Consider the following 16,074-nt stretch of genomic DNA (forward strand, 5'->3'; position numbering starts at 1 on the left):
GACAAAAAGAGTCTCTGCACTGGTGGGCACCGAGCATATGTAAGGGTAGAGGAAATCTGTGGAAAACAAGGCAGTTCAGTGAAAAGTTGACAACTCAGTGTCCCCCTGTCATCTTTCCCACTTGGTTCCCAGAACACTGGCAGCTGAGCATATAGCTCTCAGGTAGAAGACTGGAAGAGTCCTTTCTGGAGAATCTGACCAGTTCAAGAGAAGAGACCTCTAAAAGCACTCATGTTGGGACTCCCCAAGGAAGCATCCCCCCGGCCCATTCCTGTGAAAACCAGAGTCAGCGAGGCCCACCCGCAAACACAGAGATTCCAGACAGCTTTGTAGTGGCACACTCAATACGCATGTAGACAAGGGTTTTCAGACAATTGAACAGACACACGCCGAAAATAAACACCAGGAGAAAAGAGCTGGGAGGAAGCAGAGACTATGCAGAAGAACACTGCAGAAGAATCATCATTTCAAATGATCTTCAGAGAGTTAAGAGATATTACATCCATAAAACAAGAACAGGATACTATAGAAAAGGAAGTTTTTGGAAATTACAAATACGATACCGATAAAAGATTTGGCAGAGGGGTCAGCCCCGTGGCCTAGTGGTTAAGTTTGCGTGCTCCGCTTTGGCGGCCCAGGATTTCACCGGTTTTGGATCCTGGGCACGGACTTGGCACCTCTTGTCAGGCCACGTTGAGGTAGCGTCCCACATGCCACAACTAGCAGGACCCACAACTAAAATATACAGCTATGTACTGGGGGGATTTGGGGAGAAAAAGGAAAAATAAAATCTTAAAAGAAAAAAAATTTGGCTGAAGAGTTGGAAGATAAAATGAGGGAAAACTATAAAGTGTAGTAAAAAGACAAGGAAATGGAAAATAGGAGTGAAAAGATAAGAAAATTAGAGGAGCAATCCTGGAGGTTGAGCGTTTGAATAATAGTTCTAAAAAGAATAAACAGGCAAAATGGAGGAGAGCAATTCTGAAAGAAAAAAAAATTCAAGAAAATTTCCCTTGAGTTTCTAGATTGAAAGTGACTAGCTCAGTGAATAAAAATATTTCCACATCAAGGCACATCATTGTGAAATTTCAAAACACTGGGGCTAAAAGAAGATCCTGCAAGCTTTCACAGAGGAATACATTCATAGGGTCAGGTCTGTAATGGCATTTGGCTTGTCAACTGCAGCACTTTGAAGAATTGCTTTCAGAATTTTGAAGGAAAATGATTTCCCATCTTGAATTCCGTATCTTAAGCAATCTACTAATTAAACTGAAGACAGAATAAAGACATTTTTAGATGTACAAGGTCACCGAAAATTTACCTTTCAAGCTTTCTTATCTTAGAAAGTTACTTCAGGATATGGTCTTACCAAAAGGAGGAAGAAACCAAGAAAGAGGAAGAAACAGGATAACCCAACAGCGGTTGTGCACATGCCTAGGGAGTTACCAGATGAGAGCAGGTCACGTGGTTCCAAAAGAAATTCAAGATGAAATTAATAGAATACTTAATATGATTAACATTTGAGGGGAAACATACATAACTGGGGAGTAACTGGGGACTTGAGTTAGTAATAAATACAGAGAAAACTAAGCAAAGAGAAAAAGACAATTGCCAACTACAGGGAAAGCAAAGTGAGCTTGAAAGGAGAATAAATCATGTTATACTTGACTCAGCTGTGAGTAGCATTTACAAAGTCCAAATGATGTACTCATGGGATTTTTTCTTGCTGAGGAAAATTGGCCCTGAGCTAACATCTGTGCCAGTCTCCCTCTATTTTGTATATGGAATGCTGCCACAGCATGGCTTGATGAGCGGTGTGTAGGTCCATGCCCGGGATCCAAACTTGCAAACCCTGGGCTGCTAAAGCAGAACATGCGATCTTAACCACTACGCCACTGGGCCAGCCCTGGATTTTGTTTTTAATTAAAAAAACTTTTAATTGAAGTATAATAAAGTTATTAAACCCTAAATTAGGATCTAAGAAAATTACAAGTGGAAGGATGGAGAGACAGAGGTATATTCCTGTGTGATGGGGGTTGGGGAAAGGGGGATGAAAGAAAGCCACATACTTACCTTTGTTAGTGGGAAGTCGAAAGATAGTGCCCCAAATTGAAACAAAACAAAACAAGAAGTAGCATTATAAACATGTTACTTAGCTTGGTAGAGGTAAGTATCAAAAGGATGAATTAAAGGACCTGAAAGCAATTACTCCAGGAGGCAGGAAATGGGAAGTTAGAGGGGACTTCTGTTCTTAGTAAGAAGTCTTCTGGAACTGTTTGATTCTTTAAACTATGAGCCTGTAAATGATAAGTAGATTTTAAAAATACAAGTCATTTGTGGTGGTCTGTGGCAGTAAATAAGCTTATTTTAAATAGAAGAGTAAATTATGATATTTTAGTATAATTTTTGTTATTTAGTTTATGAAATTAAGCAAGTTTTACTTGAGATGCTGAAAAGAGAAAAAGTCTATATGTAAGCAGTGCATAGAGAATTGGTTTATTTGAAATCATTATGCTAATCAGTAAAATGTCTAAGTAAAATAGTTATTTTTAGTACAAGATATAAAAAAGGTGACAGTAAGAAAAACAAAATTATCACTTTAGGGTAATGTGATGTTAAATGTGCATTTGCTTGATTATTTTTCCTAATGTTAATCATTGATAATTATTTGTGTGTGTGTTAACCAATGGGCATTTTAAGTCATTTTCACTAGGTTGGATTATGTTTTTTCTGAATTAACTGAATTTTTCTGAATTTCTCGTGTCATTTATGTATTGCTTCAAAGGAGGAGAACGAGATGGAATCATTTGGTGCAACGGTAACAAATTGTTAGCTCTTATTTAGCTGGTTATAGGATAAAACTGAGTTTTGAGGTCATCAGGAATTTTAGAAGTATAAATAATGACAAGTAGCCAGTGTGCTTATGTTTCTTAAGTGGCCTCTTGAAAACCACAGTGTTCCATTATGTTGAGAAATCAGCCTTGGTTTAATTTGAATTCATATTTCTTTGTTTTTAATGCTGTAGATTATATTTGCCTACTGTTCTTTGCACTGAACAATTTTATCACTTCTTTCCCAGTTAGTGACACTTGAAAAAGCGATAAGCATGATGTGTTAGCATTGTTTCCCTTGTTGTACATAAGCAGGAGTTCTCATGCTTTTTGTCTTATTTGTTCACAGTTTGTGCTAGTTCTTTGTAATTCTATTGGCACACCCTTGGATCCCAAATACATTGATATTGGTAAGGAAATGTTAATATTTATTCCCTCTTTAATCAAGTTTTATTTATAAAACTAATTTAAAAACCTAGCAATGGTATTATTAATTAGAGGTATTCTCTAAAACAACAATGAGCATACTTCTTGTTTTGCCAGGTTCAGTACCAGTTTATGCCTATTGTCATGATAAAATTATTAATAACTCTCAATTTTTTCAGAAGTATCCTGTTTAATACAATAAATTATAGGGTTACTCTATCTAAAATCCACAATAGTCTCACAACTGCCATACTGCCATCATTCGCTTTAAATGGGAAATATAATTGTACAGGAATTGGTATGCAAAGTAATGATCAGTGTGTAATAAACTAAGGATTATAGAAAGAATTTTGCCCTTAAACCACTTTTATTATTAATAAACTGCTTGTAAATACCTCTCTTCCATAAAAAACACTTTAGCTGCTTGTAAAAGTGAGTTTGCCCTTTCCAGATTTTTCTAATGAAATCAGTCTATTAATAGGGGCAACTTTAAAAAATTCCTGACTTTTTGTTTTCAGAAGACATTTGTTACTTTAGATTTACCATTTCCCCTGTCCAATAGCTATGAAAGTAACATTAAAAAATTCCAAATCTTATTCTGTTTTGTTAAAACTCATTATCAAATATTTTGTTGCCATTTCACCATAACTCCCAAAAGTAATAATGGTTTTCTTATAAACCATATGAGTAGTTTATTGAATATGGTATTTGAAAAATTGTTAGATTTCAAAAATTGAAAACCCATTGAATTATTTTCTGAATCTGAGAATTAGTCTTTTTTGCCTCAGATTTCACATTCGACCTTAACAATCAAATGTTAGTGTCTGCCTTCTCGGTATTTGTATTTTGCTAAGCTCTTTGGGTGATACAAGCAAATGTGAGAAAGACTTACTGGCCTCAAGGATTTTATGCTCCAGGGTCTTGGTAACTCACTTCTATTTATTGAAACTTTTCAGCTTCATGTTCATTGTTACATAGGTATGTTTATATGTTACTTTATATTTACATACGTACATACATGTTAGTGTTCCTTTTTAAAAGGCTTTGCTTAAAATTATTACAGATGCTTGTCACATGAATACCTATTTATTAGAAACAGCAGTCTTTAAGGGAGTAATTCTGTCAGTCTTCAGATTATATGCTTTTTCTTTTAATATCAGAAGTTTTAACATAGCATCATAATGATGATAGGGTTAGCCTCAGAGTAATTTTGGTCACAGGTAGTCTATGTTTTAGTAAAGCCAGATGTAAATCCTTCGCCTTTGTAAAATGGCAAATGCTTGAGGGCATGATTATTTGTATTTTGAGTCTTGAAACTTATTTTTGCAGTCTCGCTGACTGAAATTTTAACAAACCGTTCTTTCATTGGTCTGCAGTAAACTCAGCCAAAGACTCAACATTTTTGTTTCATACATATCCTGTAAAATTCCTTTTTTATTTTTCTATGTCAAATTTTCACGAGGACTGGAGGCTAAAGTAAAAAAAGCGCGTAACTGATATTGTTCTGGAAAGTGTAGTTTTTGTTTTGTCATCTACTTTTCCTCCAGACAATCTCTATGGAAACTTTTAAAAAGAACTTTATGCATTATTAGAGAAGTTTAGCTGTGGGACTCTGTCGTATGGGACGTGTAGGAGTTCGGTACCCGTTTTTGTGCTCTTCCTTTGAGCCCTCGGAATACCTTTGATATGCTCCTGTCCAAAGCACTTATCTGCACTGTGGTTATTGATTTTCTTGTCCATCTTCCCCACAAGATTTTGAGCTGCTTAAAGATTGGTGCCTTATTCATTTCTGTATCCCCACTGCCTAATGTTGTCCTTGCCGCATAATGAATGTTGATTGAACGTATGAAAATGCTTAATCCATTACTTATGCAAACCATCAGTCAGTATATACTTTTTCAAGTGCTATACTGGGAGTGCCAAGAAATTAATTATGACATTTTTTGTAGGATATTTAAACAAATAGTTAAAATATAGTTCATCCGTGGAACAATGACTGTGGCTCCCTGGCTGTGTGCTCGGCTTGTGCTGGGTGCTGGATAAGTAGATATTGGTGCAGGGGATTGTTAGGGGCATCTTTTCTGCTTAGAGAAGATTTCATTGGCACTGAGTTTTGAAGGCTAAGTATTTCTTCAAGTGACATCTTAGGGAGATAAAACAGCATTTACAGAGGAGTGAAGGCATGGAAAGTGCCTGAAAAGTGCCGGGTGCCCGTGCTGCACCCGTCCTGGTGGGCGTGCAGCTTTCTGGTGCCGGCCTGCAACACATGCACCGAGTCTTCCATACACTCCAGAGAGAGGCGAGGTGATGAAAACATTTCAGAGCAATTTGAGTTTACCAGCTCTTTAAAGGGCTGAGAAATGAATAAGTAGGAAAGTGGGGGAACATTCCAGATGTAGATGTGTATTTCAGGCCTCAACATTAAAATATTACAAGCAGCCTTTACTTATACGTGAATTCCTAGATTGTTTTAAATTATTTGACATCCTTGCTTGGCTAGTAACTACTATGTATTGGCGTTACAAAGTTCAATTAATGAAAGCATAATTACTTTCTTAAAAAATTTTCTAGATATTTTGAATTTTTTCTTTCCAGATATTGATTGAATTGTTGAGAAGGATGTGGAGGGCTTTTGTCCTGGTTGTGTTTTGTCCCTAAAATAGTCTATCTGTTAAAAATTTGGTCTTGTAACTTTTTCCTAGAGGCTTGGTTCTAGGAAACTAAGCACTAATCCACCTGGATGGGATGGATCTTTTAATAAAGATGTAGCATAATTTATGTAGATAGGATTATCTACCCCTGTTTGTATTTGCTTTTTGTATTGACTAGTGGATTTATTTCTGCTTTTATTGTAAAAACCTATGTAGGTAAGAAAAGTAAAAGCAGTAACAGCAACCACACCTAACGCTTACTAACCCTTAATGAGAGGCAGTATGCCTTGGTGGTTAAGAGCACAGATTCTGGAACCAGATTACTGGGTTTGTGTTCCAATCTTCTACCACTTTCTAGCCGTCAGCTTTAGCAAGTTCTTTAACCATTCCATCTTTCAGTGTCTGCATCTGCTGAATGGGGATAATAGTGCCTACCTCACAGGGTGGTTGTGGGTTAATATATGGATTATACAATAATATAATTATATAATTATAATGAATATAACTATTAAAATATATGCCTGACATATTTTTAAAAAATTAAATAAATATTGGCTTTTAAAAGTATTATTATTAAGCATTGATTCTATGCCAGCACTGTAAGTGCTTTATATTTATTATTTATTTATTTATTATATATTTATTATTTTTTATCCTTAAAGCGGCTCCATGAGCTTGGTATTATTATTATATTCAATTTGCAGTAAGTGAACTGAGGTTCCGAGAGAATAAGCACGGAGTTTATCTAAGGCCGCAGAGTTAGCAAGTGCCTGTGATTAGCATCCAACGAGTCTGACTCTTACTGTGAACCATTATCATTTTAATTTTGAATTAATCAGGCTGATGATAAACTCTTGTGATTGTTTAATATCTATCAAAAAGGAAGGAACATGAGTATATTTTATAATTGTAGGTAAACAATGGTTATAAAAATGCTTTTATGTAAAAAGGAAAATGATATTTTATTAGAAAGCAGTTAAAGTTGTGAACTTACTTTAATTCACGCTAAGGCCATGGTAGTTACCAGCATCGGAGTATCCATGGTAGAATTAGCTGAATATTTAGCAAGTGTCTTATGATTTAGTAGAGACAGAGTCAGAGAAAGCTGATGGAAGCCTGGGCCTGGTGCTGATTCCTCGGCTCGGGGCTCCCCAGGGTTGGCCGCCCTCCAGGATTGGCTTTCAACCAGTCGTTCCTCACGGGAAAGCCTTCTAGCTCCCTCTAGAGTTCGGTCATAGTACACATTTTGAATAGAAAAATCTTGAAAATTGTAATGAAAAAAAGTTTTTTAGTATGAGTCAACTACTATACAGAGCTATTTAGAATATAAAAATTCTTGAATTTGAATCCCTGAGTTGTTAATCTACTCAATTAACAGCATACCGTCAGTCTAGTTTCTAATTCTTTGTTCAGTTTCTGTCTCTTATTGCCTTAAATGTCCTTTATTTGGACTATGGCAAGAACTCCATAAATGGTAGCTGCTATTAACACCAGTACTTTATTCTGGCCATATTAATGATCCTTTTGCACAATTTTATAAATAGAAAAATGACTTTTGCACCGTTTTAATTGTTCATGAATTTAGAAAACAAGTACCAAAATGATCTTTTATGAAGGAGTTCCTTTGTTTTTATGTGCCTCGTGTGGGAGTGTTTATTTTTGTTGTTTATTTTGTGTTCTGTGACCTTGGCAAGTTATTTTACTTCTTTAATCCTCCATTTCTTTGTCTGTAAGATGGATTTGATGAGACTACTTCATAAAAGAGTACACAGTAGGAGCTTAATTAAGTGTTCTCTAAAAAATGGAACAGATGAAAAAAAGTTATATGTTTAGGAGAATATACTCCTAAATTAGGAAGGAACTTTGGAGAATTTTCTTTTCTACATTAATGAGGAATTATAAGCCATATGGTATCAGAGGAAAGGATAAAGGCCTGAACTGAGCAGTAATAGGAGGAAGGGATGGAATTTTATTTATCCATTCATTAGTTAATGGACGTTTGTGCTGTTTCTGCTTTTTGGCTATTGTGAATAATGCTGTTATCAACATTTGGTTTGAGTTTTTCAGTGAACATGTGTTATTTTCTCTTGAGTATGTACCTAGGAGTGGAATTGCTGTGGCATATGGCAACTCCATATTTAACATTTTGAGTAACTGACAAGCTGTTTTTCCAAGTGGATGCACCACTTTACATTCCTACCCTTTCTCCACGTCCTTTCCAGTACTCGCGTGTCTGACTTCTTGAGTCTGGCCATCCTAGTGGGTGTGAAGTGGTATCTCATTGTGGTTTTGATTTGCATTCCCCTGATGGCTAACGATGTTGAACATCTTTTCATTTGCTTCTTGGCCATTTGTATATCTTCACCGGAGAAATGTCTATTTAGATCCTTTGCCCATTTACTATTTGGGTTATTTGTCTTTTTATTATTGAGTTATAAGAGTTCTTTACATATTCTAGTTAGAATTCCTTATCACCTGTATGATTTACAAATATTTTCTTCCATTCTTGGATTGTCTTTTCATTTTTTTTTAAAGATTTTATTTTTTTTCCTTTTTCTCCCCAAAGCCCCCCGGTACATAGTTGCATATTTTTAATTGTGAGTCCTTCCAGTTGTGGCATGTGGGATGCCGCCTCACCATGGCTTGATGAGTGGTGCCATGTCCATGCCCAGGATCCAAACTGGTGAAACCCTAGGCTGCCGAAGTGGAGCTCGAGAACTTAACCAGCCATGGGGCTGGCCCCTTTTTCATTTTTTTTGATGATGTCCTTTGAAACAAATGTTTTTGATTTTGGTGAAGTCCAACTTATCTACTTTTTCTTTTGTTGCTTATGCTTTTGGTGTCATATCTAAGAAATTATTGCCTAACTCAACGTCGCAAAGATTTACTCCTATCTTCTAAGAGTTCTATAGTTTTAGCTTTTACATTTAGGTTTTTGATCCATTTTGATTTAATATTTTTGTATGATCCTACAAGTTTTTGATTCTTTTCTGAATTCAGAGACTCTGTGTGGTGTGTATTTTCTGTAAAATGAGGGGTTGGACTCAGTGATCATTGAAGTCCTTTGCAGCACAAACATTCTGTGATTCTGTGTAACTGCAACCTAATTGTTTTAATATTCTTTTTAATAGTACCATTATTTGTTGCGATGACCAAAACCCATGTGATAGCAGCTTCGAAAGAAGCGTTTTATACCTGGCAATATCGTGTGGCAAAGAAGCTCACAGCACTGGAAATTAATCAGATCACACGGTCTCGAAAAGAAGGGAGAGAAAGGTATATCTTTTGATGCATATTTTTTAGTAGCACAACCATATCACATTTAAATCAGACATGGTTAATTATAAGTTGCAATGCTTGGGAACCACAAATTGTTTTGATTACTAGAAATATTTTCCCATTTATTTGAATACCTTTCAAATTTATCTGTTTAAATTTATCAAAACAAAAATGAGGTAGCGTGGTGCAATAAAATAAAGTCCTTAGAGATATAGACTGGAGAGCTCTGTTTTTATGAGGAAATGGCTATTCTTACTCATCCACCCCCACCATATTAGGGTTATTATGCTGTACTGATATATGATTATTCACCTGAGTTCTGAATGTCTATCCAAAGCTTCCTTCCCCTGGGATAGTGGTGGAGGTCTTTTCAGGAGGGTGGGATGATTCTAGTATCGATCGCCATAGGAGAAGCAGGTCCTTAGACACAGGTATGGAGGAGGGCTTTAGGTGGGGTGAACTGGCCACTTGGCTTCTTTCTCTTGTCCTAGATTCCAGGGAGTCTGGGGTTGGAACTCTTTCCAGTGAGTGGGGGTAAAGTGGGTTCTACCATCTAGAGAGCTGAGTTGCCAGGATGGAGGGATTCCCTACAGTAAGTCTCAGTGTACATTTGCATTTACTGTGTTGTCTAAGTTATATTGTCTCTGCTAGTGATGTCTATGTTTGTTGTCCTTTTGTTGTTATCCTGAGCCTTTAAGGATTTTGCTCAGTGTTTTAATCTAATGATTCTTAATGAGGGCATAGGCCTGTGTTGGTGGAGGTGGGCAGCGGGAATCGTGTCAGAAATCCCAGGTTCCTTTTCAAATCATCTTCCCTCGTGCATGCTTGAGATCCTAGTGCAATCCACCCTTCCCTTTCAGACTCACTCATCTACTAAGATAGGAGATATGTCTCCAGTAAAAGTATTTTGGATATGTGAATTCCTGTGCAAGCAGAAAAAATAAAACCATTGAAAAGTACTCCATCTTGTCCTCTCAATAGCTCTGTAGGACGAAATGGAAAGAGTCTTTGGCCTCTGTGAGAACAGCATGTGGCACTGGTAGTGCCAATAAGCAAGAGGCCTGCGGTCTGCAGGGGGAAGGTGGCTCTTAGGGCAAAGTTGGGACAGGAAAGTCTAGCCTTTCCATAGAGTGAGTGTCCTCCATGAGCCAGCTAAAGACATTCTGGCTTTTGTTTAAATAAAGAAGTCAGCATTTCCTTATATTTCTACCCGGGATATACTTACTAGTTTTAATGACTTAAGGCAGGGTCTCTCTGGACTTGGGTTTCCTCATCTGTAAAATATGGTGGATAATGGTGGTCACAGCCAACATTGATTGAATGCTTCTTATGTTTCACAGAGAGGAAACTGAGGCACACAAGCTTAAATTATTTGTCAGAGGTCAGCTGCTGATAAGTAGAGATGGGACATAAGGCCAGGTTCATCTGACTCTGAAGCACTTTACTCGCCTTTCTTGTAGTATCCTACTTGTTTTGAGAGAAGGAGGTGGGTCAGATAATCACTTGAGAGGCCTCCTATTCTAACCTTTGACTTGTATTTTGTGGTAACTAAGTAGAACTAGTAATTGGATACACTTAATAGAAATGTATTAAAATACAGAAATGCCGTACCTCTAAATTGGTGCACCTTTCTTCATTTAATACATTCCTAGTGAATTTATTTAACATTCAATCTCCTTATTACATTGATGAAAGCACATTTATGATTTCAACTTAATGACAAAATTTCATGGTATTATAAAGATAGAAAATGGCGTGATTTTTCTGTGACCATATTGCAGCTACAATTTCTTCAACTTTTATCTATCAGTCTCTGTGCTTACGTGTTTTACAAACATCATTTTGTTTATGCTTCTCAAAAACCCTGTGAAAGGGTATTGTTGTTCTTATTTCACAGATAGACAAATTGTGGCTCAGAGAAGTTCAGTATCTAGCCAAGGGCCTCATTGCTGATCTGTGGTGTATCTTCCCTATTTGCCTCCGTTCATTTTATATTTTTTTCAGCAAACATTATAGACACCTGTCAATGTGTGGCACTGTGCTAGGCACTGGAGATACAGTCTTTGCCTCCAGGAAACTCATGACCTAGTGGGAGAAAAGAGTAAACTAGCAGTGATACTGTGATGTGAATAAGCATCATGGTAAGGGTATCAGAGACGGCGGAAGTCCAAAAGTGGTACATCATCATAGCACAGTACTCGTAGGGAGGGATCCTTTACTTCAGAACAAAAATTCTATTAATTAGAGCTTCCCAAATACATTTAGGTTTTACCTTTATGTTTTACATTGATAAAAGGGAAATTATGGAGAAACAGCAAAGAACCTTACTGTATTAGAAGTTACTCCCGGGGCCGGCCCTGTGGCTGAGTGGTTAAGTTTGCACACTACGCTTCAGTGGCCTGGGGTTTCGCTGGTTTGGATCCTGGGCGCGGACCTAGGACCACCTATCAAGCTGTGCTGAGGTGGCGTCCCACATAGCACAACCAGAAGGACCTACAACTAGAATATGCACTGGGGGGCTTTGGGGAGAAAAAGAAGAAGAAGAAGAAAAAGAAGATTGGCAACAGATGTTAGCTCAGGTACCAATCTTTAAAAAAGAAAAAAGAGGAAGTTACTCCTGACTGATGACTTTGGAGAGTAAGGTAAAATATCTCTTGGGACTTAATGAAATTCATTGGAAATATATGATTGAGTGTTCAAATATATTTTTGGCACAGCCTTCAGGAGCATATTACTTGCATAACTGGTAAATACCTGGTAGTTTCTACCTTTATAAGACTGAGCCGTGTCAAGAACTCTTTAAAATAATCAGGATATTTATATTAAGTAAATTAATTATTCATTGGTCTCATCCAAGCCTTTAATTGTTCTAGAGATTATGAAATAGTGTAAACCTTACTTATTCTTTCTTTGAAATTCTGATCTTTCTTTTCAGAATTTTTCATGTTGATGATACTCCTTCTGGATCAGTGGATGGGGTGCTTGATTATAGTAAAGCCATTCAAGTAGGTGATTTTATTTTTTGCTAGCATATGTTAATATCTATAGATTTGGAAACACTGTAATTTTATTTTGTGACCTAGAAAAGAATTTGTTTCCAGTGAATAGCATGTTATTCTATTAATTAAAATTTTTTTTTCTATTCTGAAAATCTTCCTCTAGATCTGCTGGGTTTTTTTCTTTTGATTTTTAAAAACATTTTATTTTGAAATAATTATAGGCTCAAAGGAAGTTGCAAAAATAGCACATAGAATCTCTACTCAGCTTCCTTCAATGGTGACATCTTATGTAACTGTAGTATAATATCAAAATCAGGAAATTGACATTGGTATGATACTGTTAACTAGACTTCGACCTTATTCCTCATTCAGTTTTCACTAGTTTTTACACGTGTGTGTGCATGAGTGCGTGTGTGTAGTTTTATGTAATTTTGTCACCATAAAGGAACTTGCCTCTTGCTACTTCTTCATTTTTGCACCCACTCTCCACCCCCATCCCTGTCTGCTGGCAACCACTAGTTTGTTTCCATTTCTATAGTTTTGTCACTTTGAGAATGTTTTATGAATGGAATAATATAGTATGTAACCTTTTGCGATGGGCTTTTTTTCACTAAGCATAATGCTCTTGAGATCCATCTGGATTGTTGCAGTGCCATCTCCCCTTCCTCCTTTTGGCATGTGCTGCCAATCTGTCCATCTTCTGCCATCTGTTCATCTTTTATGACTAAGCTCGGGTTTATGCCTCCTTGCCCATTTTGGTATAAGTTAGATGCTCCTTCCTCTGTGCTCTCGTAACTCCTGTGTGTACCTCTACTGTTATCCTACTGTACTGTATTTAGGGGTTCAGTTTCTGTCTAACCCCAGTAGACTTCTGAGTAATCCTTGAAAGTAATTTCATCCAAGTATCTCTGGTGCTTAGCTCAGTGTCTGGCATATAGTAGATGCTCAGTAAGGAAATGTTTGTTATGCTAATAACGATATTGAAGTGTTCTTAGTGAATTGCAGACTACCTTATACCAGATTAGTCATTCAATAAATATTTGTTAAAGAATAACAACTGATTTATTTTAGGGCACAAGGGATCCAATTTGTGCCATAACGGCATCTGATAAGACATTGATTGTGGTAAGTTGTAAAGGAAAAGCTTATTTATGAATAATAATTGTATAAATTATAAAAATAGAGTAAAGCAATATGTTTTGGATTTTAATATCATCTGTGGGCACCTCAGGTTTTCCTAAGCCCAACATAAGAAATAAGAAAGTTTAAAGATTGCCTCACAAATTGTTAAGCATTTGCGAAAACAGCTGTTTATGAAAGCAGTAGATTGGGGACCAACTGAGGAGTTTGACACGGGATTGAATGAGCCCTTTCAAGGGTTGGCAGATGTGGAGCAGATCGGATGGTGGGAGTAGATCTTAGAAAGTTTCCCCCTCTGTTTTCGTATTGGCCTGCTATTTTGTATTGGAGAAAGTGCTTTGGCTCATCTGCTTTCGTAAGACTTAGAATGAAGAGGTGGTGTGTTTGCTGCCCAGTAAAATAAAGAAGCCCTTGGCAAATTTTTGCTGATCTTTTAAAATGAAATCAATGTTATAGTGTCTTTTCTTGAGCTCTGACATTTGAAAATATTAATATTAGGGATAAATGTTTACTTTAATATAGTAATGCTAGTGGAGTTGTTGAATTTGAATTATGTAAACAGAGCCTTAATAGCATATATTTCCAATCCTAGTTACATTCTTTACCCATTAGTTAATTTTATGGGGGAAAGAAACCTTAAGAACATAGTATTCATTTCTCCTCACTGAGTGAATTTGGTGTATGTTTTAAGCAGTTTTTCTTAGGTCTATGGAGGTTCTTGTTTTCTTTTTAGAGTCTTTGCTAGGATTTTTTGTTGTGTTAGTTGTGTTTCTGTTATTTGCAGGAAAAAAACACATGAAACTCAGATCAATCACAAAAATTGAGATAATTTCTAAATGACAGAGTCTACCTATAAGAAATACACTCAAATTGTTTTAGTATCAGCCAAAAGTTTTAATGGAGAACATATCTTCTGCATTTAAAACTGCTTTCCACTGTTGAAATGTAAACAGTTTTTAGAACCATTATTTTTCAATTTTTTTAAGCCACAAGACCCCCTTTTTTTAAAAACAAAATCGTATTTCACACCCGAATATTAAATCTTTTAAAGCCCATACCTCCCTTTTATACATTAAAAAATATCTCCCCCCTTCCCCTCCCCCCATCCTTTCTGGTAGGCCCATCTTGAGACTCATGCTGCAAAAGCAGGGCTGCTCTGATTGAAGGTTAGAGAGGGGAAGCGTGGCTGAGTGCAGCCTTCCACTTCCTCACGTTGCCCGTGTCTGTGGCCTAAGGCACAGAAGACTTTGCACCACAGCTCTCTCCTATCTGTTGTACTAACTCTTGATCTGTCAGCCTTGAGGCTGGCGCAGCGTTGCATAGAAACTTAGATTCTGTTTTATTTTTAAACACATTAATATTTATTGTGTCACTGCTTTCTGGTCATCTCCCTTTGCCACAACTAGTATCAGATAGACGGCTATAGGCTAAAAACATAGACGTAGACTTTCAGTAACGACTGTTTTGTGTGGTGATCTTATATTGGTTTTTCATATATATGAAATTTAATTCAATAAGTGCTTTATATTATATTTTAGCTTTTAATGTATTCTGAGTATTAACCTAGACAACAGCCGTAAATAACCCTAGATATTTCTTCCTTGTGATGTAAGAATTTGTGTATTATTAAAGAGCTAGGTTTCTGAATTCTCTCTTGAATGTTACATGAAAAAAATTAGATCACCTCCAGCTGCTTTAAAAAGGCTTTTAGTTAAATTAGGAGATAAATATGTACTCAGTAACATGATTCAATATCAGAATTGGGAATTTGCCATGACACCACCACTTTGGTTTTGAAACAAATGTATGAACATATAGAGAGACCTGTAGTTATAATTTAGTATTATTATGGTAAATATGTTTTAGTAATCAAAAGTAATTTCCATAGGGTCGTGAATCTGGCACCATTCAGAGATATAGTCTTCCTAATGTTGGTTTGATTCAAAAATATTCCCTTAACTGTCGAGCCTACCAGTTATCCTTGAATTGCAACTCTAGGTAAGTCTAGAAACTCTCCTTATGTAGATGTTAGATTTTGAAGTTATCAACTGGGGTTTTTGGATTTGTGTAATAAATACAAAAACGTGTGTTTGTTCTACGTTTGTCTTACAGTTCAGTGTGGTTTTACTGTACTATATTTGTATTTAAATATTTGTATTTACCATACTGAATTTAGTGTAAATGTCTTTCTCTAATTGGGCCAAATAGAGTAATTCTAGTGTAATGTTTTAAGTTATTTGCATACCAGTTGCTTTAATTCTTTTGGATACTTTTTCCTCACGAGGTCGCAAAATGAAGAGTAGTCCGTGTTATCCATCAAGTTTATGAAAAGTTTTTAAAGCCATTTATTTATTTAAAGCCATTTCTACCTTATTCCCTGGTTCTGATGAACTGATTTTGAAGAAAATGGTTATAGGTACTTATATTCATGATCACTGGTAGTAATTTTACAATTTCTCCCCTCTCCAATGTCATTCTTGGTAGTCGTCTTGCTATCATAGACATCTCAGGGGTCCTCACTTTCTTTGACTTGGATGCCCGAGTAACAGACAGCACAGGACAGCAAGTCATTGGCGAGTTGTTAAAATTGGAGCGAAAAGATGTTTGGGATATGAAGTGGGCCAAAGATAATCCTGATTTGTTTGCAATGATGGAGAAGACAAGAATGTATGTTTTCAGAAACTTGGATCCTGAGGTAAAAACAAGATCATTAACAGTACATAACTAATAAGCCAAATATCAAAACCT

General features: G+C 36.4%; 1 protein-coding gene across 2 annotated transcripts in view; it reads left to right on the forward strand.

Annotated features, from left to right (window-relative positions):
• WDR35 (WD repeat domain 35) overlaps positions 1-16,074 on the forward strand; it is a 56,241-nt gene that overhangs the window by 17,413 nt on the left and 22,754 nt on the right. The window contains exons 11-17 of one of the 2 annotated variants that reach the window (XM_044771987.2): positions 2,786-2,818; positions 3,181-3,241; positions 9,040-9,184; positions 12,123-12,192; positions 13,258-13,311; positions 15,215-15,324; positions 15,811-16,021. In XM_044771987.2, coding sequence (XP_044627922.2) covers positions 2,786-2,818; positions 3,181-3,241; positions 9,040-9,184; positions 12,123-12,192; positions 13,258-13,311; positions 15,215-15,324; positions 15,811-16,021 — 684 coding nt within the window. The remainder of the gene's footprint in view (positions 1-2,785; positions 2,819-3,180; positions 3,242-9,039; positions 9,185-12,122; positions 12,193-13,257; positions 13,312-15,214; positions 15,325-15,810; positions 16,022-16,074) is intronic. The other variant, XM_014848041.3, reaches the window with a different exon arrangement.

This window comes from Equus asinus, chromosome 6 (genome assembly GCF_041296235.1).
Source record: "Equus asinus isolate D_3611 breed Donkey chromosome 6, EquAss-T2T_v2, whole genome shotgun sequence".
NCBI classification, from domain to species: Eukaryota; Metazoa; Chordata; class Mammalia; order Perissodactyla; family Equidae; genus Equus; species Equus asinus.